Raw genomic sequence first — 26,391 nt, 5'->3', positions numbered from 1 at the left:
GCACAGGGCTGGCAACAGGTGGGCTGCTGCTCTCAGGGCAGCCCAGTGCCTGGCTGTCTGTCCTGTTCTGGGTGAGGGAGACTCCACAGCAGCTGACCGGCTAACTTGATGTCTCATATTAGCAGAGGTGATAATGAATATGGCCATAGTTGTCCAAGCCTCAGCTTGACCCTTTATTAAATGCTGCACAGCAGTATTTGCTGAATTAATCCTTCAGTTGTCCTCTCTGCCCTCGGCCAAGCCCCTAAGCACCGGATGGCAGCCATTCTGCGATCCTGTTTAGTATGCATAGGGTACTAGCAAAGCAGCCTACAAACTGCAGCACTCCCAGCCTCAAGAGGAACCCCAGGAAACTTGGTACTGAACCAGGAACCTGGAGTTACAGACACAGCCATTAGCAAAGCAATATGCAGGGCTCTGCCCCATGTAGGCCAGAGCAAAAGGCTTCTAAAGGACAATATAGAAATGGGACCAGCATATCCCAGGCTAGACAACTGCAAAAACTGCTCTTCCTGATAGACAGACCTGTTGGCAACCCAAATCAAAGACTCGAGGGGACCCCTTATAAGCAAGGGAAAAGAGCTCCTTCAGCTCAGTTCTTTCCATTCAGTTTATTTGACAGACAAGCCCGCTCCAAGCAAATTGGCCAGGCATGGCCAACACAAGCAGGCTGCAGGTCAGTCTCAACGCCACGAGGTGGGAGACTATGCTCTCCAAAAATCTCTATGCTGCCTGGCTTTAGTACAGCACAGCCATACAAAAGGAGAAAAATCCAGTGCTTAAAAAAGGTTGTCCCGTCACCGTCACTGCAGCCACAACAGTCCATAGAAAGAGGTGGCCAAGGTCTCTCCACACGCACAGTGTCCATCATTCACAGCCAGATCTGTTAAAAAATTATTTACACCCCCCTCCCCACCCTGCAGAACAGGAGCTTCTCATTGACGGCTTAACTGAAAATTAGACATAATCAACATGCCTTCCCCCAGCCCCTCCTTAGAAACAGCCATCCCTGATCTTAGCAAATAAAAATCATCATCATCTCATCAGCCCCAGTTGTAGAAATAGATTTTCTGCCAGGCAGGCAAGTAATCCATCAGTGGCCCTGAAACGAGAGAACAGAGACAGCTCACATTTAGAAAGGCAAAGATCTAAAGATGTGTGCAAACGGTGCTGGTACCCTCTCCTCATTATGATACCCAGCAGCTCCAAACCTCCACTTTCACAACTAAGAAAGCCGTGAACAGAATAGTTGTTTTTTGCTAAGGTGGGAGGCAACTTTGGGATGCAGTGCCAGAGATTAGAGCAGGACCAAGGGGTGCATGAAACATGGTCAGCACAGACACGATGTGGGACTCTGCTCTCTCAGTGCTGACACATCCAGGTTCTGGTGGGAAGGGACTGTGACCAAAGGAAAAACCTGCATGCAGTGAGTCAGGAGGACACAGCAAAGAGAGAGACAGCTCAGCAGTAATGGGCAGGTGCAAAAACAAAAGCAAGTGCTGTATAGCTAAAAATGCTTATGCTGGCACAAGGCTTAATGCAGGTTCCAAAGCCTCTCTGAAATCATTAACTGGAGGAGTGGCTCCTGAGTTAGCCAGCTTTGTGCCTTCCTCAAAGAAAGGACAGTTCCACAGTGCCTGGCTAATCTAATGCCATATCACTGCCATGAAGTACTCCAGGAAATGTTTCACATCATCAGGGAAGAGGGGTAGGTGACAATCTGGCCCATAAAAAAAGGATTTTTGTGTGAAGGACTAGGAGAACAAACCAAACAGACCTGGTTTGGGCTTTTGGTTTATAATACACTCTTAGCTGGGTTAATACCTCTAGACAGCCACCCTTCACTTCACATCTGTATTGCAGACTGGGGACCAAGGAAAAGGGTTCAGAAGCAATTTTTGCAAAGCAGGGCTCTGGTGCAGTGGTGCAGTTGCAGAAAGGCAGCCCAAGGGAACAAGCCTAGGTGGCAGGGGCAAACCTCTGCAGCCTGTGAGAGAATCTAGAAGCCTACCACTGTGGCTAAGCACAGGTCCATAGCAGCCAGGATGCAATCTTTTTCTGCTCCATCTTAAAACAACTCCAGTACCAAGGTACACTGAAACTAACTATTCGAGGGATATCCCAATTCCTTCTTCAGGTCAGAAGCTCCTCAACACATATTCTGTTCAACTCCCATGATTTTTCCTCATCTACCAGAAACAGGGATGGAGCAATGGAACCCACTTACGTGTGACAAAGCCAAGTCCAGGCACGTAATCAGCCAACAAGCGCAGGAGGAAGAGGATCCTGGCCCTAGGAAGGAAAAGAGTATGAATGAGTCCAGTGGGATATCTCCCGTCCCAGCTGTTGAACACGTTAACAGTGACAGCAGGAGTTAGGCAAGGGCTTGTATTAACCTGGTCACAGGCACCCAGACCTCTTCAGATCTGCTCACCCAGTCCCCTGATGCTATTTCTGTTCAAAGGGAAATTCTCAGCAAAAGCCCAACAGAGCCCCTTACTCTGAATATCGGTCATAGAAAGGAGATCTCAACAGGTAGTACAGCAGTAGGATAGTTCGTCTCCTCAGCTCTGCTCGCTCTCTCCTGTTCAGGTCTTTCAGATCACTCAGCAAGCTCAAACTGCAAGGAGAGGAACAGAGAGTGAACTTAGAGCAGCAGCAGCCGACAGGAAAATTAAAGTGAGTTTTTAAATGCTCTCTGTCCTCAGGTCCCTGCAGAGCAGTCTGCACCAGGACAGAGAGTACCGGCTTGCAGAAAAGACCCAAATATGTACATCTCCCAGTTAAAAACAAGGCTAGCCCCTGCACACATTTCTGGCAGTAGGGCCTGCTATGGACTGGGGAGCAGGGGGAAGTGTGATTTTTCAGCAACCACTCACAAAGACTGACCTTGAGATATCCAGGACTGCTGAGAGGAGCCAGGGTTTCCATGATCTCTGTCCCCATACTCCCAAACTCAATACTAGGAATGCAGTCAAGGAATAGAAAGAACCGAACAGACCTAACACGAGACACACAGACAAGCAAGCAGACTGCTAGGTACCAGCAAAGCTCTGCAGAGCCCAAAAGAAAACACTCTAGGGCACTGCAGGAGGGCCATAGGGAAGCAGCTGGAGGTCACCTGCAAATAGCTCAACTGGCTGACACTGGCCATCACAATGCAATGGAGGAGTTCCCAGGCCCCTTCACAACCAGAGCAGCAGTAGGAAGAGGAGCATGGGGTGGTCCCACCCTACACCACGGCTCAGCAGATGAGCCCATAGCACCCTCTGCTGGCACCAGGGTACAGAGCGTGCTCTCATGGAGCCAGGGCAGGATACAGTGGAGCAGAGGACGGGTAACATAGATCGATTCTGCGATGGTTTCTTGGAGACCCAGAGGAGTGGGAGGCTGGTTCATCTCCTCTGCCCTTCGGCTCTGCGTCTCCTCCCTCTGCTGGGGGGACCCCCAGTGCCTGGACTGCAGGGAAGGAGCTGAAACAAGAACATCAGGTCACTAACACAGTGAGTACCTTCCTACAACCAGCTCACGTCTCTCTGCACTGTGAAGTGGGACAGCTGGAAGAGATGCACAAGCAGCAAAACTGTGGCTGCACCTTCCCAGTTGCTGCCACCGACCAGCACCCTCAGAGCTTGCCTGAACAAGGGAGGCAGCAGGGAGAGATATCCTTAAGATTCATGCTTCTCAAAGCAGAACTACCACTGGTCTTGCACCATGTGTGAGAATTCCCATTGCTTTAATATTCCGCCGCCCATGGGGCCCAGTGACTGGCAGGATACACCCCCATACAAGCTCATCAGGTTTCGCTCTTTATTGCCCACACCCAGACCCATACATCAAGGGCACAGAACAGAAGCAGCTCAGACAAGGACAGAAAACAGGCTCAGCTACTTACTATTTTGGAGAGATCGCACAACACGGCTGGAACGCCTACCGACAAAGGTCTGATCTTTCCCTGAGGAGCTGCCTTCCACATCTGCAGGAGAAAACATACACAGGGGTGAGGCTCCGAAAGAACGTATCTCAACCCGGCCTCCATGTTGTCAGCAAGAAGACTGGACCGAAAGTTTGATCTAGTTCAAAGCGGACCATCCTGAAAGGGCTAACATGACAGAGCTCTCAGAGGGTGAAAAGATACATCTGCTTGGCATTGCTCAGGCCCATCAAGAGCAGTAGACTCACAGCTTGATCCACAATTCAGCCCATACTTCCCAAGCCAATGAGCTCACCTTCCGAGTGGAGAGACTGCTGCTGCTCCCTGTTCAACGGCACTATGGGTGGAGATGTCTGGATGCCAGCTTTATACCACAGCAGCAGCAGGAGGCGGAGGATGGCCCTGTGGGCAGACGCGTAGGAAGCCTTCAATACTCAGCTGTGGAGCTGGCTTGTGCTGTGCCCAAAAGGTGACGTTCCCAGAGGAGGCAAACACTCAGGTCCACTCAGGGAACAGGCGAGAGGTAGTGCACCCTTCTGCAGCACAGTACCCTGAACTGCAGGAGGCTCCAAACTCCCCCAGCCTCAGGGACCGGCTGCTCAGTCCTGACTGGGATTTTTCCTGGGGTAACGCCAAGACCCCTCCAGATTCCCCTTCCAACCACATGCAGCCCCTTCCCCACCGCCCGTGGCACTTACTTAGCCAGCTGGATGAGGACAATGATGGTCCATCGGCCCATCTCCCCCCACACCCTGGCTGTCCCCATCTCTGCAAAGACCTCCACACATTCTAGCACGCTCAGCCAGGTCAGCAGCTTCTGCTGGGGCAGTGACTGCAAAACACAGGAAGGGGGACAGGATGGAGGTTCTGCTTGCAAGTTGAAAGGGAAAGATGCACAGTCCGATCTGGTGGGACCCTCGGAGCTAAAGGAGGGATGGCCTCCTCGGTCACAGCCTCAGAAACAAGAACAGGTTCCTCTCCTACGGGCAGAGCCTACATGCAGGCCTGTTTCCCTACTTCTGAGCAGGAGCAGACGTGGATATCAGAGTACCATATGGAGCTGCAACTCCAGAAATGGGGAAAATATCACAGCTGAATGCCAGTTTGCTTTCTATCCCAAGTGAAGCAACTAGCAGTCTCCTGAGTAGCGGCGCAGTGCCTGAACTCCAAAGGCAGAACTTTCCTCCTCCTCATTCTAGAGCTGGGACACTTGATGACCCTCTTCCCTGGGCACAGCTGATGGGTACACTTGGAGCGCAGGGTCCACTGCTGCTCCAAAGCGGATGCCTGCCAAGTACAAACTCATAGCATCGGTCTGGATCCCGGGCACGAAGCGCACAGCAGCCTGGACTCTTTCAACAAGAGAACTTGCTGGCGCTGTTCACCGTGAAGTACGGCCCGTATTACTTGAAAACCACCCACAAAGAAGATACAGCTGAAATTCACCTCACCCCACGCTCAGCTTTTATCACCAAGGGAAGCGAGTCTTCTGCTCTGGTGGCTGTCACAGACCCGGCGTTCCAGCCAGGGCCACCTGCGTGGGCTGACACCGAGCCACCCACGTCCAGGCCCACCGGGCGGGCAGGCGTGCAGCAGCGGCCTGTCTGGGAAAAGAGAAGCCCTCCTCCTCCTTCCCCTCAGGGCCTAACTGAGGGCTGGGAGCCGGCCTGGGGCTTCTTGCGAAAGAAACGGCGGCCAGCCGCTTCGCTCCACACCGCGGGCAAAGAGAGGCTCGGTCGGAGCTTCAGCGCTCTGCAGACAGCGGCGGTCGCTGAGCGGCGCGACTCCCGGCTCGACTCACAGGGCCCGACCCCCGGAGCCCGGGGAGCGCTCGGCTCCAGGCCGGCGGCCCCGCGTTCGGCAGCCGTACGGCGTCGGCCGCGGGCCCTGCCCCCGCGCTTACCCCCGGCGGGCCTCGGGGCAGCTCCTTGCGCAGGATCCAGTCGTTGAGCAGCACCAGCAGGTTGGAGGCGGAGTACACTGCAGCGGGAACACGGCGCGGGGTTACGGGCGCGCCGCAGACGGCCTCGGGGCCGGGCCCCCCGCCGCCCCGGGCCCTACGTACCGAGCTCCGACAGCTCGTGGGCGTCCGCGAAGCGACCTGCGGGGAGAGGAGAGGAGAGCGGCCGTGACGCGGTGCCGCCGGGCCGCACGCGGCGCCGACGAGGGGAGAGGGCCGGGCCGCACCTGGCAGCAGGTAGGAGAGGCCGCGCACGGTGCCCTCCAGCTGCGCGGTGGCGGCCGGGTGCCGCCGCACGTACTCCTGGTAGCGCTGGCACAGCTGCCGCAACCGCTGCACCGCGCCGCGGGACGGGGCCGCCGCCGCCGCCATGCTTCCGCACGGCCCCGCGCTTCCGGGCGCCGCCGCACCGCGCACGCGCGGCCCGCACCGCTCTGCGCGGCCGACGGGCGCCGGGGCGGGGGTTTAAAGGCACGGCGGCGGCGGCGGCGGCACGGCAGGTGCGGGGCGCGGTGTGCGACGGTGGGCTGGGCGCTGCGGTCGGGAAGGGGCGCGCCGGGGGACGGAGGGGTCGGGGGTCCGGCGGACGGCCTGCCGGAGGGCTCCTGCGGAGCCGTTCCGGTCCAGCCGCGCTCGGGAAGGCGGCTTCCCTCTGGGGGCTGTGCCCGGGGAGCGCCTCGGCTCGCCCGTCTTTGGGCACCTGTCGGGGGCTCGTCTGAGGAGGCGGCAGGCCGCGCAGCAGCAGCCCGTGCTTCTGAGGCTCGGATCTGCGGGGTCCGGCTGACGTGGGGCGGAGGAGAGCTGCCCGCGGGTCTGTACTGCGCGGACGGAGGTCCGGCAGCCTCGCGTTCCCCTCCTGCTACGTGTGCCCGCCCTCGGCGGGGCCGGGGGGCTGCTTAGGGCCACCCCGCGGCCTCACGGTGCGGCCGTGAGGGATACGGCGTGGCTGCGGTCAGGCTACGGGTTTTGCTGTGCGTAAGCGCCAGCCCCGTTCTTCAGGTACGGGGTGCTTCTGGCTGCAGCCTGTTGCAGCGCGGCGGAGCGAAGCTGTTCTCTTCCCTGCTATGCTCCGTCCCTGCCTGACCTGTGCTCCTTGGCCCCATGCTGAGTCTGCGTGGCCCGGGCCGTGCGACCTGCCGACCCGGGCCCAGCCCGCGGCGCTTCTGAGGGTGCACGGGGAGGGTAAGGAGGGTGTTCTATGGCCTCTTGCGGCCTCCCCAGAGCAAACGGTGCCTTGCCGGGCTGCCTGTCCTTCTTTCCTCCTGTCCGGTTACCTCTGCACAATGGATGCAGTGTGTGCCCGCAGCCTCAACCGTGAGCGTTGCCGTTGCACGGGCGGGCGCTTTATCCTCTCTGATCTCTCTGCTTCTTCCCCCCTTCCCCCGAGGGTTTGTTTTCCAGCAGGCTGAGTTCAAAAAGGGCACGAGATACAGCTGGCAAGCAGCCCGGCGCTAAGCAAACCGCTTCAGTCGGAATTGCATGGATTAGACCCAACTCTCAGCTCACATGCAGCGCTACCTGGGGCCGCTCTGAAATGCAGTGGTAGAGCTGCTGGTGCGAGTGTCAAGGTGGGGTGAAGCGGTACCCGGAGCCTATGACGGGTCGGGGGACGGCTCGTCCACAGTCACTGCGTGCTGCTGATGACTCTGGGGGCGTATCTGGTGCAGACTGCTGGGGCTGCTCTCCTTCAAGGAGACACCCCGGCCCTTCCAGACAGCAACTTGAGAGCCAGCTGCTGAGGAGTCTGCCACAGGCACCTTGTCCACAGCCAGAGGTGAAGCCTGATGCACGATGTCCTTGAGCCACTCTGAACAGATAGCATAGCTCCGTCCTGAGTGAGATGCTCTTTGGCAGCCGATTCGCTCCCTGCCCCACCCCTGCCTGTCTTGTCTGCCTTTCCGTCTCCGTCCTGCAGTGAGTGAGTTTGGAGGGCAGTTGAGTACCATCGTGGTGCCTTTTTATGGTAAATAAGCTGCAAGGGAGCGCTCGCTGCAGGAGGGGCTGCTCCTAAAGCTGCTGTGAGCCCACGAGATGGGAATGATTTAAATTGCCTTGGTTTATAGCATCCATTGTCGGGGCAGAAGGTGAAAGGATGGGTTAAGGGGCAGCTTCTGCACTGACTACCAGGAAGGATCTCTCAGCAGCTCTGTTCTTGCACTTACTGTCGGTTGGGGTGACAAAGGTTGGTGCTTACTGGAAATCCTCTGACTGAGGCCAAATGGTTCCTATGCTCCAGTGACGAGGGATGCAGGCTCAGCAGTAATGGCAGCAAAAGAAGCAAACCCAAAAAGCACATGCTTTGCCAGCTCATCAGCGGGGGCCATGCTGAAGTCCAGCTTGACTGCCAGCAGCTTGCTTTTGACTCAGAGCTGCCAGACTGCACCATTTCTGGGGTGGCTGACCCCAGGCAGAGCACTGCTGTGGGGCTGAGACAGCACTCCCCAGCATTGGAGCTGGAACACAGGATAAGGCAGAATAGATTTGCTGTATTGATGCATGGTTGTGCCTTGGCAGGTTGGTACCTTGGTGGAAGTGGGTGTTCTTCCCAGCCATGTCTTCCTGCTGCACTCCCCCCACGAGGGAAGGAGCCTGGCAGTGTGAAGTTTGGGATATGGATCCTTCTCACCCTGGTGTGAGGTGGCCCTTCTAGCCCAGTCTCCCCCTCATACCCTTCCAGCCCCACTTCCAGCTCTTGTGCTGTGATGTCTGTTTGATTTGCTTATGGGTGAGCTCATCAGCCCTCTGGGATAGCTGGGGATAAGTTGTGGCTGGCTCCAAATGTCTCATGGGCAATCATTTCCAGAGGTTATTTTGGTCCCTGACACATGAGCCCTGCCTAGAATGGAAGGCTTGATTCACTCATAGCATCTCAGTGGGGGCACCTTTCAGAAGAGCCTCCAATCCCTGCCCAAATGAGGAGGTGGGCAGGGAAGTGCAGCGGACTCTGGGGGTGGCATTGCTAGAGGTGGCTGCTTGCACCCTGCTCCCTTATAGCCTGCTGGGGACCAAAGGGCAGCGGCCAGCAGAGATGGTGGTGGTGTGGTCCCTGTGTTCCCAAAGTGTTAATGGTGGTCCACTGGAAAAGAAAACCTAAATCAGCCAATCTGAAAGGGGGTTTAAATGAGCCTTCTGACTTGAAGGCGTTTTCTTGCTGTTCCCTATCATGGTGCTGCTGCCCTTCCCAGCTTAGCTGAGACTTGGCACCTCTTCTTGGCTTCCCAGGAGGAACAACATGCCTGGCAATGTGCGCACAGCCTTGCTGTGAGATCATGGCTGTCTCCTGCTTCCAGATGCCTCTTCCAGAAAGCCATTTAGAGCCCTGGGCTGCTGCTTGGATAACTCCCTGCTCTGATTCATCAGCAATGTGCAGTCTCTCCCATCGTATCCCAAATCAGCCTGTGCTAAAGGCTGAGAGCAAGAGGCAGTATCTTTTAATAACCGTATGATGCAGCTGGAAAAAAACTTCAGGACCTGTAGTTCTCTGGTGGCCTGGGTTAATGGGATGTTTGAGTGGGGAACTGGGCTGGCTCTGGGAACTTCAGGCGGCACTGCTGCTGTAGGGCCATTTCTGGCCGAGCAATGGCCACTGTGGGCTCCACCTCATCCGTCTGGCATTGCCACACCTGTACAGGGAGTTTGCTCTTGGTGGTGGGGCTGGGAGGATCCAGCTTATTTGGCAGACGTGTGCCCAGCTCTCCCTGCTCGCAATCATCTCTGCTGAAGGTGCCTTTGGTTGCCCAGCTTGCAGCTGTTGGAACTGCACGGCTTTGTTCCCGGCAGCTTCTGCTACTTCTTCCAGGTGGGTGCCTGAGGCTTGGCTCTTAGCTGCTGATACTGCGTGAGGCTTGCAGAGCAGAGGTAGTAGTATGAGGCTTTGTTGCTGCAGGAGGGTTTTGCTGAGCACCGGTGCTGAGTTTCTTCACCAGAGTTACTGGGTTTTACTGCTTAGGTAGAGGCTGTTGTGAGATTTACAGTGCTACTGGCCCTTGTTCAGACTGATGTTGTGTACCTTGTTCCCTGTGGTACGGGATCTTGCTGAGATTAGAGGGGTTCAGTGGGAGCCATGCACTGCACTCTCATTTGTCTGTTGCTTTGTGAAGCAGAAAGTGGGTCAGATAAATCAGGAAGATGCGTTGGTAAGATTTACCATGGCTTGAAGATGCTTGTCCATCCACACTGGCAGGTACAGGGTGCATGTGCCCAACCCCATGAGAGCCAGAGGGAAGGGGGAGAAAGGTGCATGTGGGCTGCTCTCCCCACAGTTTAAGTCTCTGTCTCCCTCTCTGCCTTTATCTTGTCACTCTGGGCTGTGTGCCTGTCTGGACCAACTCCTGACCCACCCCCAAACTGCCCAGGGTATGTTTCAGTGCTCAGGTTACTGAACGTGACAGTTAATCTCCTCACTGCCTTACAAGCTCAACACTTGCTGCTGCCCTCGTTTGAGAGGGAGCCAGGGGACTTGTGTTCCTCTCCTAGCTCTTGCTAAAGAGTTGGTGTGAGGACTTGCACGTGTTGTGATGGAGCGTGGTGGCTCTGCCAGCACTTCTGGGTATGGCCCCTGTGTGGGTGGGGTGTGTGCTATGGGATGCAGAAGTGCTCCGGGGCTGGGGACATGCAGCACATGGATCATTTCCCAGGGGCTGGTTGGGTAGCCTCAAATAGCACTGAGCTACGCTGGGTAGCAAGCTGGGGAAAAGGGGCAGACTGAAAGCATGGGATGCTGCTGCTGCTGGTTTGTAACGCTCCTGGCTGTGCAGGGGCTCATTGCCATAGCTCTTCTGTCCAGTAACTCTTCATGTGACTTTTGGTTTTCAGGTGACAGCAAGGTGTAAAACTGTCAAGCACAGCTGGGATGTGCTCTGTGCACCTGAAGATGGGATTCCCTGCTTAGAGGGTGGTTCTCACAATTGCCACTGCACCCTGCCAGCTTCTTCAGCTGTTCCCAGGTACCCCTGCAACGTTGGCAGCTTCCAAAGGTTGGTAATCTTGCTTGCTAAGTAGATGAGTTACATGTGCTTATTTTCCTCCTGTCTCAATGCTTCTGTGCTCAATATGATAAACTGGGGACAATTGTGTGGAACTACAGGCTTCCTCCCTGTTCGAATGTGTGGGTGTTGAGGATGTGTGGGAGGGGTCCTGGTGACAGTGCTGGCACTTGTGAGCCCCTGTAGGCAAAGCCTCTGGAGGGAAAGACCAGATTCCTGCATGAATCTGTAGAAGGAAGTGTGCTCCCATCTCTGTTGCTCTCTCAGTTTAATTTCCCTTGAATATTTGCATCAGGATCCTCCTCACCAAATGCTAGAGTGGTCTATTGCTTGTTTCTTACGTAGTGGGCAATCAGGGACTGGGGCCGAGGACCTGGAAGAAGCTCTCTGAGCCAGGGGAAATGGGAAGACCCTCTTCTGATGGCTTAGAGCTTGTGCTGATATTCTGCTCTAGCAGCTTCTTTTCCCTTTGCCTTTACCCCAAGTGTTTCTGTGGGGCCACTGTTCTCAGTCACTGCCTCTCCTCCATCCCTCATTAGTGCAGGGCTTGGCATGCCAGCAGGAGGGGGCCTCAGCATGTCTGCGCCTTGATCGGATTTGTCAAGGCTCCTTCCCTTTTCTTCCTGTTCATTGAGGGCTGAAACAAAGCAAACAGAAGAGAGGAATTCCAAAGAATAGAAGTGAGGGAAGAGAGGGACGTGGGACTGACAGGCTGCCCCCGTTCTCCCTTGTCTGGTGGGGCAAAGCGGGAGGCAGAGCATTTCAGGAGGTGAGACCTTTCCTGTTCCCAGCCATGCCACCAGCTGCCTTGCCCTCAGTGCTGGGAGCAGTTGTGAGCTGCAGCCCAAAGCTCTTCTGACTCAACTGCCTGCTGGTTTTCCTTCTGAGGCTGTCCCCATTATGTGCTGAAGGGCCACCAGTAAGGAATATGGCTTGGGCCTACTGCCTTCTCTCAGCATAGACATGGGGGCCTTGATAGAGCCTGAGGGAGACAGTGTTCAGACTGCTTTGTCATGGGCTGTGTTAGAAAGGTTTCCCTCTTTACCTGTGCCAAGAAAGCTTCTCTGCTAGGTAGCTCCTAATGAGCCCAGCACAGAGCTGTGTGTGCTGTATGAGTGCCAGGGCAGCAAGACATCAGCCCCTCCCACCATGGAGCCAGATAAGCGCCTGAACAAGGAACTTCTGTGCAGCTAGGTCTGGAAAGTAGAGACAAATGTGGCTTGGCACTTGTAGGGTTTCCCAGAAAGCAGTGACTCAGAGGGGAGTCCTGGACAATCAGGCTGGTCTGCCTCAGGTGCAGTTTTACCTTGCCTTACTGGCCCTCACTCCTGCCCCTGCCATCTGCAGGACACTCTACAGGTTTCCTCTTCCCCTTGCCATCACTCTCACTTGGGGTTGGCTCACGGGAAGCAGCAGGATGTGAAGCAGTCTTGGTGTTCAAATCCTTGAGGTGAAATGCATCCTCTTGAATGACCCCCACATAGCCCATCTTGCACGTAAGCCACAAGGAACAGCATTTTAGCCACAGCCTGTTCCTTTTCCTTCTTCCTTCTTGTTCTTTCCCTTCTGGCAATCTCTGCACTCTGTGGTTTAATTAGAGAGCAAAGTAAAATGCTTAGACTCCAAAATGTACAGATTAGGAGGTTACTAATCCTTTTCCTCAACGGGTGCTCACATCCTATCCAATCAGTTATCGGGCTCCTTCCCCAAAGTGGAAACCCAGCCAAACTCAAGACCTCTACCTCTCCTCCTGCTTGGAGCACGGGAGGAAGAAGGGAGAGAGAGGAAGCAGGAGGGAATTGAGCTGTGGGCTTCTGCAGTCCTCAGGGTGGGTCTGTAGTCAGCACTGTTCTTGCTTCTTGTGCCTTGGCTATTTTGGGTGTTCTGGGAGCAGTGAAGCAGGAGCTGTGATTTCCCTGCTTGCTGTTTGTCTACCAAAGCAGTTCTGCCAGGATGTTTCACTGCTGACCACAGAAACCTTTCCTTAATTTATTTTTGAGTGCTGTCTTCCTGTCCTGATAGGGAGGAAAGGTGGGGAGGAACCACTGCCAACACTTTCTGGCAGAGGAAGCAACTGCTTCTCTGTACACATGTGTTCTTGTGTATTTATACACTGGACGAATCATCCTGGGTCTGCTGCTTTCCCTCTGTGCGTACACCTCTCTCCATGTTCCCTGTTGTCAGTCCTGCACTCTTATTCCCAAATTTGACCCTGATGGTGACCTGGTGGGCTGAGGTCTGTCCCACTCCTGCTGTGGGCTGGGTGTTGAAGCGGTTCTGGTGGATTGCAGAAGACTTGAGCTTTTGTCCTGAGCCACTCATCTGCAGCTTGGTTGAGTCGAGGCATGTGGTTTCTTCCCGGCCTTTGTCCTTTGCTGTGACAGTTTAGGACTTAGCTCAGCAGTGTGAGGAAACCCTGGGGGTGGGAACAGAGTGAGCAGCAGGACGAGATGGGGAGGAGTACTGGGGAGGGTCAGCATGGAGGTTGGGTGTCAGGAGCATTTTGTCTCCCCTTGGCTTCTGGAACCACCTTCTTGGGATTCATTTCCCATCTTTTTGCTCCTATCACTTGCTTCCTTGTGTTCAGTTTGGAGAATGCTCCCATGTAGGTTTTGTTTGCAGCGAAGTTTGCTGACTGTCAGACCAACCAACAGCAATTCTTCTGCAGCGTCAGAGCTAATTTGCAGTGCATTTATGTAGCTCAGGTATCACTTCAGTGCTATAAAATGCCCAGGGCACCCTGACTGGATGGCAGTATTGCTGCTTGGGTTTTTAACAGCCTCCCTCAAGGCAGGGTGGAGCCTGCCCTGAGCCATCCTCATTTTCTAAGTATAGTGCAGTTGTTCCATTCTTTTGTGGGCAAGCTTTGCTTTCAGCCCTGCTTGGGCACTGAGGGCACCAATGGCAGGAATAGCTCTGGGTGAAGATGTGGAAGTGGCTGCTGGAGTGACAGCTCCCAGACCTGGGCCAGTCCCTGGTGAAAGAGACCAGCTGCATCTGTGAGCAGCTCTGCCTTGTGATGAGTGTCAGCCTCTTCTGTGGTGTCAACTCTTTTCAAACAGGGGATGCAAAGGGATTGCCCTTCCTTTCCTATGACATGTTTTCAAGTGCCTGGTGGAATGGATTTTGGCACTGCAGGAGGTGTTCAGAAGAGCAGTCCCAGTGAGGGACCTTAGTGTACTGGCCAAGTACTGGAGAGCAGCTTGTGTGAGAAGCCCTGCCTTGCATGTGTCTTTCAGCCAGTGGTGTGACCTCTTGGCACTCTGTACTGCTGCCTGCTAGGACAAGAGGATGCATCTTCTCTGCTGTATTTGGCCATCCCTTGTACAGGGCCCCGTAAATGTTTGCTGGTCTTGGGAGAGCTCACTCTGAGGTCTGAGAGGAGCCTGCAGTGCAGAGAACATCAGCACTGTCCTTAAGTGCTGCTGCTTAAGCACAGCTCCTGCATCCCTATGGCTTCTGTTGCTCTCAGATTGTCTGGAGAGCAGACCTGAGCAAATAATTCATTGCTTCAGTGCCCAAAACGAAAAGCTGGAAGAAAATAAGAGGAATCACAACCCAGTTTGAGAGACCTTTTGATCTTTTGAATGTAACAGAGCTCAATCGCAAGCAAAACAATGCAAAGTGAGACTTTTTGCTTGGAAAACAAAGCATTTTGTTCTTGTCCAAAACTTGTCATGAAGTAGCAAATACCTCAGAGCTGTCTGGAAACTGCAGTTCTCAATCAATAACTATTCAGCCAAAAACACTTACCCACCTCTGCTGGCACCTGGGGCCTGGCTCAGAGCTGTGCCCCTGGCATCTACCCAGGGTTGGTGGGGACGAGGGATGTTTTGTCCTCCTGTGCATCTCCTGCCAGTCCCTACCTCAGTGAATGGGGGTAGGTCGCACATTGCTAGCTGGAAGTTTGAGGCATTGCTATGCACAGTGACATTCCCATCCCTTTGCTTTGTGGAGAGTGGCGACCACTGTATGCTCCAGCACGGCCACAGTTAGAAGACAGCTTGCTGCTGACAGACTTAGATAGAAGCCGGAGCTCCTGACTGCTGACCCTGATGTTGCTTCTTAGCTCTCACCCCAGGATCTGCTGCTGTCTGCTGCATGCTTGCTGCAGTTAGGAGAGCCAGAGGAGTCAGGAAATGGCCTAGTGAGCAGATTTCAGTGTCTGGAGACAGGGACACAGTGAACCTCGTGCATTCAGAGCTGGCCATTAGCTGCAGCACCATCATCAGCAAAATGCAGATATTAGAAACCTGATCCCAGCGGAGGGATGGGAGTTGGAGATCAGCCCAAATGCTGCTCCTCTCCTGTTTCAAGTAGCATACAGGATCCTTCTGTCCCCTGTCGTGCTGCTGCACAGAATCCAGGCTTGGTTCCTCTCCTCTTAGCTGTGTTGGCCAGGAGAGCACATGATGATGTGATGCAGGCCACTGTGTCCTGCTGATTCCCTTGCTGCACAGAGGGACAAATGCAGCATGTGCAGAGGCATGCAACCCAGGTGTGGCTGAAGGCTGTTGCCAGCCCCTTCCAGCCTCTCCACAGGCTTAAGAGGAGTGAGAGCACATTGCTGACTGGGCTGGGTCTGGGTGGCCCTATCATGCCTTGCCTGAGGATGGTGGTGAAATGCACCTGCATGGCTTGCAAGCACTCTGGAACGTCTGGCAAACCTAAGTTCCTGCACACTGCTTGCATGCTATGCTGTGACTCCTGGCTCCCTGTGCTTGCCCTGCAGATCATGCAGCAGAACCCAGTGCCTAGCTGTGGGTAGGAGCCTGGCTGTGTGCTCAGCTAGAGCAGGCTATGTCTAGCAGAGCCTCATGATCGGTGTTCCTGCCAGCAGGAACTGTTCCCTGATGTGTTCCTGGGCCTCAGATGCAGAGAGGTAAGCAGTGAGGCGTGTGCTTGTGTCAGGCTCGGTCTGGACTTGTTGGTTTCCTTGTGCTCTGGTAGAGAAAAGGAAATAGTCTGGTGATGAAACTCCCGGCTTTGGCCAAGCTGGGAGCTGCAGCTAACACCCTTTGGGGGCTGTTAGCTCCTGTTTCCTGAGCGGTGTGCTCCTCTGTCAGAAGAGTGTGGCTTTTTCTGTGTGACCTTTGTGGAACGAAATACACAAGAATGAGGCACAGCTGAAGCAGGGAGGTGCTCATCTTAGTCAGAGCTTTCTCTGTAGCATGGTGGTTGTGGAGGGATGGTGACAGCACATTCTTGCTTTACAGCCCATATTCTGGTGTCTCACCCTGTGGCTTGATCCCATCTCGGGAATATGGTGGCTACTTTGCCACAGGTTGCTCTTCCCAAGGAGATATGGAGGTGAAATTCTCACTTCACTTTCACTTATCACAAGACTGGGAGAAGGAGGGGTGGAATGGTAATCCGGAGCATGGGGCTTTAATCCTGCTTTCCTGGCCAAATTCCTTTCCGCCTCTGTACATTCTTGCAGCTGCTCCGCTCTGAGCTGCCTGTGTGGTATCTGTCGGCTGGCATGTCGTGTGGAGGAGGCATCTTGGAGACGGGAAGGGAGATGACCTATGATTGATTGCAGCTGGGTTCTGCACAGCAGCGATCTGCTGAACGAGGAGCCTGCCTTTCCCCTCTTTTTTTACTCAGAGGAGCAAAATAAATTGTCCCCTGTTGTCTCTCCTCAGAGAGCGGTGCCTTTTTTCGTCTCTTTGCTGGGACTGGCCCAGCAGCTTCGCTTGTATTGGGGGGAGGTGAGCCTTGGGCTTTCATGTGACCTGCGCTCCCTAAACATTAACTCCTCACCTGACAGGGAGCAGGGAGTGAGGGAGAGCAAAGGCTGGCTGTGCTGAGCCAAAACAAGGGCACCGTGAGGCTGCGGGCAGCCTGGGGGCATGGTGGGCAGGTGCTGCTGCTGACCCCTCAGAGGTCAGGCGGGCACGTGTGGCTTTCCTCTCTGGCCTTCCCAGTGGTGGTGGCTGAGGTCTCTGCCCAGGCCTGGCTGCAGGTTGGCAGCCTCTGTCTCCTGGGCTGGGAGGCCCTGCTGGGCCTGGAGCCCTCTTAGTGCAGCTGGCCTGCCACTCTATCACCCGGCTATGGCCCTTGTGTCACTGCAGGAGGTGGAGTCGAGGTGACCCCTCTTGCAGCAACAGACTGGCCTTGGGGACCTTGAGCCCCTTTGTCCTGTGTGTCCCCATCCCTGCTGGAGCTGCCCTGCTCATGTGAGAGGCATGGGGGAGGGAGGAGCACGACCTGCTGTGGCCAGCACTTTGCCCTGCATCCTTGTGCTGGGGTTGGAAATGGAGAACAGTGCTACAGGGAAACTGCTCGTCTTACTGCCAGCAGTGCTTGTTTGGTGTGAGCAAGGAGTCCCTGGCCTCCCTCGCTCAGACAAGTGCTGGGGCTGCAGGTGTGGGTACAGCTGGGTGGGGAAGGCATGAACGCTACATGCAGGCCAGTGCATGGCCCACAGCACGGGCAGGGCCCTCCACACAGCGTACACTCACATGATGCCATGGCCACGGATTCCCAGCGTGTCGCTCAGCTGGGAGCTGCTTTGTGCTTTGCTCTCTCCACTTTGTGTGGGGGAGGAGAGGATGTGTAATTGCCTTCCTGCTTGCCACCCCCCCCCGCCCCAGCCCTAAAGTTCCTACGTGATGGATAGCATGGGGCGGGCAGGCCCTGGGGCTGAGCTCTGTTGGGGAGCAAAGGGAGGGCTCCTGCTGTGGGTGTTGCTGGCTCAGGGGAGTGGGGCCCACGGGGGTTTCCTCTCGCTGTTGGGGCCGGGCTGGGCAGGAAGGTGCTGTTAAGGTGCTATTTATTAACTGCCTGTTCTGCCCGGAGCTCTGCGAAGACAAGCATGAGCCGAGCAGGAGGTGAATGCATCTCCTGGGGCAGTGATTTCTGCACCGCCTGGGTGGGGACTAGGCCTCCCCAGCCCTGCTCCATCTTCATGAGGCAGGCCCATGCCTGCTGCTGCAGCTGACGGGGGTGAAGGACAATTTGTTTTGTTTCCTTTGCTATGCAGACAGTTGCATCCCAATCCCTCCATGCTGCTACCCTGCTGTGCCTGCTCCCTGCATGGTGGAAGGCAGAGGGCAGGAGCTCCTCCGTCCGCTCTGTCCCTGGGCAGGAGCTGCTTTTCCCAGCCCTGGGGCCAGGCACAGGGGAGCTGCAGGTAGAGGCAATCTCTGCATAGTTAGCATTCCCAGCCCTGCCTCCCGCTCCTGCTGCTGCTGTCGCTTCTGTGGGGTGCTGCGCTACCAGGCAGCTGGGGCTGGAGGCCTGCCCTGCTCCTGGGCCATGGGTGGGCAGCTCCGTTTCCTTCCTGCACCTGCAGCCTGGGTGCCTGCAATCTCTGCTCTCCAAATCATGAGGAAGGCAGCTGAGCAGCCCACACCCCTCACTTGTGCCTCCTTCCCGTGTGGACCACACAGCTCAGAGCTGTCTTCCAGCTCCCCCAGGGGTGGCACGGCACCTTGCACCTGCCCTGGGAGAAGAGAAACCAGTTGGTTATGGGGTACCTAACCCTAGCACTGCCCTTATCTTGGCAGGAAGGATACACGGAGCCTGGGATCAGGGAGGGAGTTAGTTGCAGGGCAGTGGGCAGGTTTCTCCTGGCTGACTTAGGGCAGCTCAGTGCCCCAGTGCTGGAGGCTCTTGAGCAGCAAGTGAATTTAATCTGGTTTTGTTTGTTCTTTCTTCCTCTGAAAGGAGGGCCAGGGCTGGGCATGCGGGTGGGGGGAGATCGGGTTTGAGAGCGGGAGGAGCTGGGGGGCGGGGGGGGGGGGGGGGGGGGAAGTGTCAGATCTGAAAGGGAGGAGTAAAGGGAGGATTGGGAAAGGCAGAGCCAGGAGGGAGCGCGGCAGCAGGCTGAGTGAGAGCCACTTGGGAGGCACTGGCAGGAGAAGGGGAAGGCAGGTAAGGGAATTGCTGCCTGGGGCAGGCGAGGGGCCAGGTGGGGAGGGAGGGGCTGGGGGTGCTCCACAGTATAGACTCCTTGGGGCCTCTCCAGCATCTCTGCCCTGGGCCTGCTGCTGTCCTAGCCCCATTGTGTTCCCTGAAACTGCTGTCCCAGCCACGTGCTTATGTGTAGAGAGCACCGTTCCCTATTGGGAGGGTCTCCAGCACTGCAGGCAAGTGGGGTAGAGAGGCCATGGGATGAGTGGGAGCAGTGGGGCTGTCCCTTCTTTGTTGGCACGGAGGTCTCTTTCCCATCTGTTGGTTTTTTGGACAGCTCGGTGCCTGCTGGTCTCCCTCTGCTTTCCTCACTCTCCCTCTTGTGCAGTGAGCCCAGCACAAAGTTTGAGAGTCCCCCGGTGCACTGATGGGGTGGTGGGATGGGTCTGTAGGACAAGTCATGAGCTGGTGACAGCGTGTGGAGCCCTAGGAAAAGCTGAAGTTCCTCACCAAAGTCCTGCAGGGCAAAGGAGCCTGTGCCCGCTCGGTGCCTCGGCTCCCACCATGCCTTTGGGGGTGGTTCCTGCCTGGGTGGGCATTGGTACCCCATTGCCTCACACATGTGGTGTCCTCCCAGACTGCCCGCCTCATCCAGAGGCCCTCTGGTATCTGCACATCAATGGGCTCCGGAGTGCTAGGAGGGGGGGGGGGGAATGGAAGAGGCCCTAATCCGGCCCATTCATCCAAGAGGCAGCGCAGCGCGGGCTTTTGTGGTGCCTTCAGATGCTGGGCCAGGCAGGGGCTGGGGGGAGGTTGGTGGTTTCTTGCTTCGTGGGACCTTTGTCTGCCCCGTGCACCTGGCTCCTGGGGGAGGTCACAGGGCAGTGCTTTTTGAGGCCATCTTTCTGTCCCTGCATTTGGCCTGGGAGGTGACACGCAGGGTTTCTCCACCACTTGCTTCCTATGTGAAAAGGATGGCTTGTTTAGAGGGCAGGAGCCCTGCAGGTGCCTCCAGCTGAGTGTGTGGGCACAGAGGTGCTTCCCCCATCAGGCTGGGATGTGGGGGCAAAGCAGATAGATAGCTGCCATGGAGCAGCGTCTCAGAATGGTGAGAGCAGCGTAGCCAAATCCACTCTGCTTCCCCCACCCCCTCCAGCCACCCCTAGGCTGTGTGTTCCTTTAAGCTGATGCTCCAGACTGCTTGGGACCTTTCTAGTGTGACACCAAACTTCACCAGGGCAGGTAGCTGCGTTCAGCCTCAGGAGAAAGCGGAGGCGTTTGACCTGCTGGGATCTTGGGAGGGGACGAGGGATGCCGCTGGAGTTCCCCCATACCCCTGCTGGCGGGAGGGCTGGGAAGGCAGCCAGTGGGCTGGGCTGGGGCTCCTCACTTATCTCAGCAGGGGCTGAGCTCCCTGGCAGCACAGCTTGCCCAACCCAGCCGTGTCCTTCAGTCTGTGCCTCAAGAGCAGTCCTGGCCTCTTCAGGCTCCAGAGGAGGTGGGGGAGGGCTCTGCTCTCCCTCCCAAGGGCAGGCAGTGGGAACCAGTCCAGGACCAAGGGATCTTACACCCGGAGGATGCTGAAGGCTGTTGGTGACCCTGCTCTCTGCTTCCCTGTCCTTGCAGGCTCTAGGATGCTGGGGCCAGCCGGACTGGGCCTGCCCACCTGATCCTTGGCGCCTGCTCCTGCCAGCCCATCATGCTGTGCTCCTGGCGTGTCAAGCTGAAGCTGCTGCTCGCTACCATCACCCTCGCCGTCCTCCTCTCCTGGCTCTACCTCTTTGTGGGCAGCCTTGAATGTGAGTGGATCTTTCTCCCTCAGTTCCTGGGAAGGTCCCCAGCACAGAGTGGGCTGGAGAGGCCAAGGCCGTGGGCGGGCTGCTGTATGGCTGTGGGTGTACTGGTCTTTAGAGCCCTAGGGGTTTTCCTGGAGGCCGCTGGAGCAGAGCTGTGACATCGGGCACGTGGAGTGTCCCAGGACCTCTCTGATCAGTCTGGGGCTCTGCCCCCATCCCCACGCAGTCCCTTCTGGCTTATCACTGCCCTCTTGCCATGCCCACGTGTCCCACCCCATGTCCCCGCAGACGGCCGCTTTCTCCTGCTGCCGCCGTGCCTGGGCGAGCAGCCGAGTCGGGATGTGGAGCGGGAGGCACTGGCCTCGCAGGTGCGCCGGGTGGAGGAGGAGAACCAGCAGCTCCGCATGCAGCTTGGCCAGGTGCAGGCAGAGGGCAGCGATGGCAACCCACAGTGGGCGGCCTCTGCCGAGGATGGGCCCCCCCTGGGAGGTGAGAGGAACAACCGCACTGCCTGCCCCAAGCAGAGGATGGTGCGCAAGTGTGAGGTGGGTGGCACAGCCAGCAGGGCTGCTCAGAGGGAGCCGGGGCTCGGGAGGATCTGACTGTCCTTTGCAGGAAGAAGCCAGTCTCAAAAAAAGCGATGTTTGTCTCTGGGCAGCTCCTGCACGTTGCAATTGTGTGTGCTGGACACAACGCCAGCCGGGATGTGGTCACCCTGGTGAAATCCATCCTCTTCCACAGGTAACAGGGATGTGCTGTGACAGAGGCCTGATGGTTTGGGGTTCCCAGATACCTTCCCTATAACGTAGCGCTGGAGGGGAGAGGCTCTGAGTCCTCTCTCTGCTTCCTGTGTCATTTCTGAGACTTAAAGGGACAGAGGGTAGTTGTATTCCACCTCCAAAGGTGTGCGTTTTATCCGTGTGCTTGATGTTGGTCTCCTGGCATAGTGGGAGAGATGGGGACCATGTCCGCTTCCTCCTGCTGGTGCTGAGTGCCGCTGCATTGCCCTTGGCAGGAAAAACCCTCTCCACTTTCACTTCATCACGGATTCAGTGGCCCACCAGATCCTCCAGACGCTCTTCCAGTCCTGGATGGTGCCTTCCATCCACGTCAGTTTCTACAACGCCGATGACTTGAAGGCAGGCACTCTCCCCTCTCTGCGCTCTCCTCGCTTTCTGTCCCAGCTGGGTGCTTGGAGGGTCCCAGGGGAGCGGCAGAGAGAGTGGGAGGGAGATTGTTAATGCTTTTTCCTGGTTACACAACCCTGTTGTGCCCCTCTGCTGGCCTCCTCTGTATGAGAACGTGGCTCTCCTGCCCCGGCAGGAAGGGCCCACCCATGCCCAGCCCTGAGGCCATGTCACCTTGCAGCCAGAGGTGTCGTGGATCCCCAACAAGCACTACTCTGGCATCTACGGGCTGATGAAGCTGACGCTCACCAAGGCACTGCCCTCCAACCTCTCCAAGGTCATCGTCTTGGACACTGACATCACCTTTGCTACTGACATTGCTGAGCTCTGGGCCGTCTTCGGGAAGTTCTCTGGTGAGGATGGGGAGCCTTTGGGACCTGCTGGAGCTCTGACAGGGCCTGCCGTCACACCAGCATGGTGGTCCCCATCAGCTTCAGCACTAATGTAGAGGGTTTGCTTGCACCCTCCAAACTTGCGGAGGTGTGGGCCACGTACATGTCCCTCTCTTTCCTCAGAAAAGCAGGTGATTGGGCTGGTGGAGAACCAAAGTGACTGGTATTTGGGCAACCTCTGGAAGAACCACAAACCATGGCCAGCACTGGGACGTGGCTTCAACACGGGTGAGTGAGAGCTGCTGAGGTGCATCCTGCACTCTGACAGAGCACCCACCTGGGGCACTGTTTGTGTGGGGAGGCTGGGGAAAGCTGAGGTGGGCACGTGGAGCTGCTACAGCGTCCTAAAGATTGCGTGCACGGGAGTGGCACGTCCCAGAGGGTGGAGGCATGCAGGCTGCTGTGCTCCCTTGGTGACTTAGCATCCTCTTCCCTGGCACCCAGGGGTGATCCTGCTCTTGCTGGACCGCCTGCGTCGCCTGGGCTGGGAGCAGATGTGGCGGCTGACAGCAGAGCGGGAGCTCATGAGCATGCTCTCCACCTCACTGGCTGATCAGGTAAGGCCTCCAGGGTGGCCAGCCCTGCTGTGTTCCCGTAGCACTGCTGTCATATGGGGGCCATACCGTCTCCTTTATCCTCCTCTGCACTCGCCGTTCTCTCTCCTAGGACATCTTTAATGCAGTGATCAAGCAGAACCCAGCCCTGGTGTACCGGCTCCCGTGCTTCTGGAATGTGCAGCTCTCCGATCATACCCGCTCAGAGCTGTGCTACACTGAGGTCTCAGATCTCAAGGTGGGTAGGTTTTGTGGTCTTTGAAGTAGAATCACAGGTTCTCCTACGGGGAGCCCTGTGCTCTTCCTACTAGATGCTTCTGCCATGTAGGAGGCAGGGTGCAGGATCTGGAGGCCTTTGGCAGTCAGCAGTGGTGTCTGGGGGCTTTGGGGAGCGTTGGGTGTTGCTGACTTCCCCTCCACAGCGTGATATATTTGCTCCCAGGTAATCCACTGGAACTCGCCCAAGAAGCTGCGAGTGAAGAACAAGCACGTGGAGTTCTTCCGCAACCTCTACCTGACCTTCCTGGAGTACGATGGGAACCTGCTGCGCAGGGAGCTCTTTGGCTGTGCCAGTCTCCCCAGCCCACCCAGCGACCAGGTGAGGCTGACTGCAGCTCTGCCCCTGGCCCAGGGTGCGGGACAGGCGGAGATGTCAGCGGCTCCCCGTGCTCCCCTCCGCGTCCCCTGCTGTGCCTCACCGTTGCGGTGTTGCAGCTGCAGCAGGCGCTTGAGGAGCTGGACGAGGATGATCCCTGCTATGATTTCCGCCGGCAGCACCTCACCCAACACCGCGTCCACCTGTTCTTCCTGCAGTACGAGTTCCTGGCCCTTCCCAACCCCACTGATGTCACCCTCGTGGCCCAGCTCTCCATGGACAGGTACTTACTGGTGGGGTTGATGTGTGGTTGGGTTCCCCCTCTGCTGCCTCTGGGGTGACTTTACAACTCGGGAGCTACATGGGATCTGTAACGTGGGCTGCTCACCCTCACGTGAGAGCACTGCAGCAAGGAGCAGCAAGCAGGTTGTGTTGGGAGCAGTAATTCCCTCCGCTCTCTCCTGAAATGGGCTTGGATGGCATGCAGCTTTCTGACAGCCCATAGTTCTGGGTCTGACCGGGTTCCCACAAGGCAGAGCTCCCACTCACGCAGTGGTCTCTGCTCTGCAGGCTGCAGATGTTGGAGGCCATCTGCAAACACTGGGCTGGCCCCATCAGCCTGGCGCTGTACATGTCAGACGCGGAGGCCCAGCAGTTCCTGCGCTACGCCCAGGCCTCGGAGGTGCTGAGTGCCCGCCGCAACGTCGCCTACCACATCGTCTACAAGGAGGGGCAGTTCTACCCCATCAACCTCCTGCGCAACGTGGCCTTGGCCAACACGCAGACGCCGTACGTCTTTCTGACTGACATTGACTTCCTGCCGATGTACGGCCTCTACGATTACCTCAGGTAAGGAGTTTGCAGGACATGCCCCAGGCAGCTGTTCTTTATGTGCAGAAATGGGTTGCTCAATCATGTGATTCTGTCCTTGCTTTTATCAGACAGCAGTGGTTCAGGAAGGAGAAGTGGCTCGTGAGGCCTCATAAGCTTCTGTATGGCAGCACTAATTCCTTTGTGGAGCTGTGGGTGGGCTGGTGGGACTGATGAAGGGGAACGAGGAACAGGGCTGTAGCCACAGCTCATGGTCACAGAGCCCTCACACTCTTTCTACCACTGTAGGAACTCCATCCAGCAGCTGGAGTTGCCTCACAGGAAGGCAGCTCTCATTGTGCCGGCATTTGAGACCCTGCACTACCGCCTGACCTTCCCGAAATCCAAAGCAGAACTGCTCTCCATGCTGGACATGGGCTCCCTCTACACCTTCAGGTAGGCCCTGGAGCTCCCTGCCACCCGAAATGCTGCCACACCCAGCAGAAGCCAATCCGGTACCCTTGTGCCTTGGGGCCACGGTGCCACCACTTTTCCTGGTGTCTCACTTCCATCTCTCCTCACAGGTACCACGTGTGGCCAAAAGGCCATGCCCCAACTGACTATGCCAAGTGGCGAACAGCCACCGTACCGTACCGTGTGGCGTGGCAGCCGGACTTCGAGCCTTACGTTGTAGTGAGGCGAGACTGCCCCAAGTACGACCAGCGGTTCGTGGGCTTCGGCTGGAACAAGGTGTCCCACATCATGGAGCTGGATGCGCAGGTGGGTGCCAGGGCCGTGGCTGGGCAGTGAGGTGTTGGTGCCGGTGCTGATGGTGACGGTTGCCGCTCTGTCCCCAGGAGTACGAGCTGCTGGTACTGCCCAATGCCTTCATGATCCACATGCCCCACGCTCCCAGCTTCGACATCTCCAAGTTTCGCCTGAGCGCAGGGTACCGGGGCTGCCTACAGACACTGAGGGAGGAATTCCACCAGGACCTGTCGCGGAAATACGGGGCTGCTGCACTCAAATACCTCACCGCCGAGAGGAACCTATGACACCTGGGGACAGTGGGGGCAGGGTGCTGGTAGCAGGCGGAGAAGGGAGGGTGCAGGGCCTCCTCCTGCCCCAGCTCACCTCGTAGCCTTGCCCAGGGGGTCTGGCTCACAGTGGGATGGCTGTAGATAAGAGGGAGGATGCCAGCTGTGAGATCAGGCAGCGTCTGTGGGTTGAGTTGCTGCAGTGTGGCCCAGGGTTTGTCCAGAGCATTCCTGTGTTACAGGGGAGCTTCCACTGTGCCGGGGGACTGGTCCTTCTGTCCCTTGTTCTAGCAGATTCCAATTCACAGCCTTTGTTAGCTCACCTCAGCCTGGGGCCTAGAGAGGCCCTAGAGCTGCAGTTTTCCCCGCTCTGCTCCTCTTTCTAGTCCCAGTTTGCAATCTTCTGCACATCCCTGGAGCCTCGGTGAGTGGGAGATGGCTTTGTGGACCATCCTCTCGCATCATCTGTGGAACAAGGCCTCAGAAGAGGCCTCCTGATGCTCTAGGAGCTGAGGCCAGAGATCACCAGGAGCTGTGGAGTCCTGGCTTAAGCCCAGACCAAAGGTGGCTGGTTAGCAGTGTGAAGTTTCCTCCTCATCCACGTGGATGCAGAGTCACCCCTGGGATGGCCCAGCTCTAAGTGAAAGCAGGCTGGTGCTTGGTACAATCCTTCTGCCGTTGCGGTGGGTGGGATAGCTTCACAGGGGGTCTGCGCTCCTGTGGAAGAACTCAGGGCAGGGACCCCCAGTGCCTCCTCGACTCCTGGCAGTGCTGGGGCTGCCGCCAACAATCAGGGATGGGACTGACCCCAGGGAGGCTGTAGCTGAGCACTGTGGTCCCTGCAGTGGAAGCAGCGGGGCTGACTGCTCTGCAGCTGTCACACACTGGAGCACAGAGGATGCCTTGCTTTCCTCATGCTATTTAAATTATTTATACTTTCCTCGTAAGAATTCAGCGGTTGGGGGTGTCATGGGTTTGTGTTGTTTTTTTTGTTGTTTTTTTTTTAAGCCTTCCTTGCACCTGGATGATTTTGCTGCTGGCACTGGAGCAGCTCCAGGCCCGGGGCTGCTGCAACCTATGCTGTTCTCTTCTTAGCATTATTCTGGTCTGCAAGAGCTGTGCAGGTGTGAAGCCTTCCGTCCATGGTGGGAACGGCCAGGAGGAGCCATACATACAAATCGCATTGCCTGGGAAGGGCACAAGCGCCTCTTGCTTATTCTCTCTTTTTAATTTAATTTTTAAATTAAAGCTTTTTTATTCTTTTTTCATATCCTTGTTAGAACT

At 56.5% G+C, this 26,391-nt stretch overlaps 2 protein-coding genes across 11 annotated transcripts; one reads left to right on the top strand and one right to left on the bottom strand.

The window, feature by feature from the left end:
* Window positions 1-592: 592 nt before the first annotated feature.
* PEX16 (peroxisomal biogenesis factor 16) lies at window positions 593-6,282 on the bottom strand. Of its 2 annotated transcripts, none has more exons than XR_001466720.3 (11): window positions 6,122-6,282; window positions 6,000-6,035; window positions 5,838-5,914; window positions 4,633-4,766; window positions 4,230-4,336; window positions 3,896-3,976; window positions 3,321-3,473; window positions 2,890-2,962; window positions 2,397-2,620; window positions 2,228-2,292; window positions 593-1,102 (listed from the first exon to the last, which is right to left on the bottom strand). XR_001466720.3 is itself a non-coding variant. In XM_015287243.4 (11 exons), the coding sequence occupies exons 1-11, from the start codon at window positions 6,264-6,266 to the stop codon at window positions 1,044-1,046; spliced, it is 1,050 nt and encodes a 349-aa protein (XP_015142729.2). In that variant the 5' UTR covers window positions 6,267-6,282; the 3' UTR covers window positions 593-1,043. The 2 variants fall into 2 exon arrangements, 1 of the variants encoding a protein (XP_015142729.2); XM_015287243.4 differs by having other exon boundaries at window positions 2,501-2,620.
* Window positions 5,890-26,375, top strand: LARGE2 (LARGE xylosyl- and glucuronyltransferase 2). Of its 9 annotated transcripts, XM_046941702.1 has the most exons (17): window positions 6,370-7,462; window positions 8,409-9,693; window positions 10,710-10,870; window positions 20,363-20,535; window positions 20,821-21,077; window positions 21,191-21,273; window positions 21,548-21,671; window positions 21,901-22,072; window positions 22,235-22,339; window positions 22,556-22,668; window positions 22,778-22,903; window positions 23,108-23,263; window positions 23,380-23,543; window positions 23,831-24,109; window positions 24,380-24,526; window positions 24,655-24,850; window positions 24,928-26,375. In XM_046941702.1, the coding sequence occupies exons 4-17, from the start codon at window positions 20,436-20,438 to the stop codon at window positions 25,123-25,125; spliced, it is 2,220 nt and encodes a 739-aa protein (XP_046797658.1). In that variant the 5' UTR covers window positions 6,370-7,462; window positions 8,409-9,693; window positions 10,710-10,870; window positions 20,363-20,435; the 3' UTR covers window positions 25,126-26,375.
* Window positions 26,376-26,391: the final 16 nt, after the last annotated feature.

The sequence above is a fragment of the Gallus gallus genome, chromosome 5, assembly GCF_016699485.2.
Source record: "Gallus gallus isolate bGalGal1 chromosome 5, bGalGal1.mat.broiler.GRCg7b, whole genome shotgun sequence".
Taxonomy (NCBI): Eukaryota; Metazoa; Chordata; class Aves; order Galliformes; family Phasianidae; genus Gallus; species Gallus gallus.
The sequence above is the reverse complement of the archived record's forward strand: the minus strand, read 5'-3'. Positions and strand labels throughout refer to the sequence as shown.

Excerpts from the sequence above, each read along its gene's own strand:
- PEX16 (XM_015287243.4), bottom strand. The coding sequence starts at position 6,266 with ATGGCGGCGGCGGCGGCCCCGTCCCGCGGCGCGGTGCAGCGGTTGCGG. Across the intron at positions 2,621-2,889 it reads GCAGTCCTGGATATCTCAAG|TTTGAGCTTGCTGAGTGATC; the intron begins GTCAGTCTTTGT and ends CTCTCCTTGCAG. Across the intron at positions 2,293-2,500 it reads TTCTATGACCGATATTCAGA|GGCCAGGATCCTCTTCCTCC; the intron begins GTAAGGGGCTCT and ends TTTCCTTCCTAG.
- LARGE2 (XM_015287058.4), top strand. The coding sequence starts at position 20,436 with ATGCTGTGCTCCTGGCGTGTCAAGCTGAAGCTGCTGCTCGCTACCATC. Across the intron at positions 22,904-23,107 it reads CTGAGGTCTCAGATCTCAAG|GTAATCCACTGGAACTCGCC; the intron begins GTGGGTAGGTTT and ends ATTTGCTCCCAG. Across the intron at positions 24,110-24,379 it reads GGCCTCTACGATTACCTCAG|GAACTCCATCCAGCAGCTGG; the intron begins GTAAGGAGTTTG and ends CTACCACTGTAG.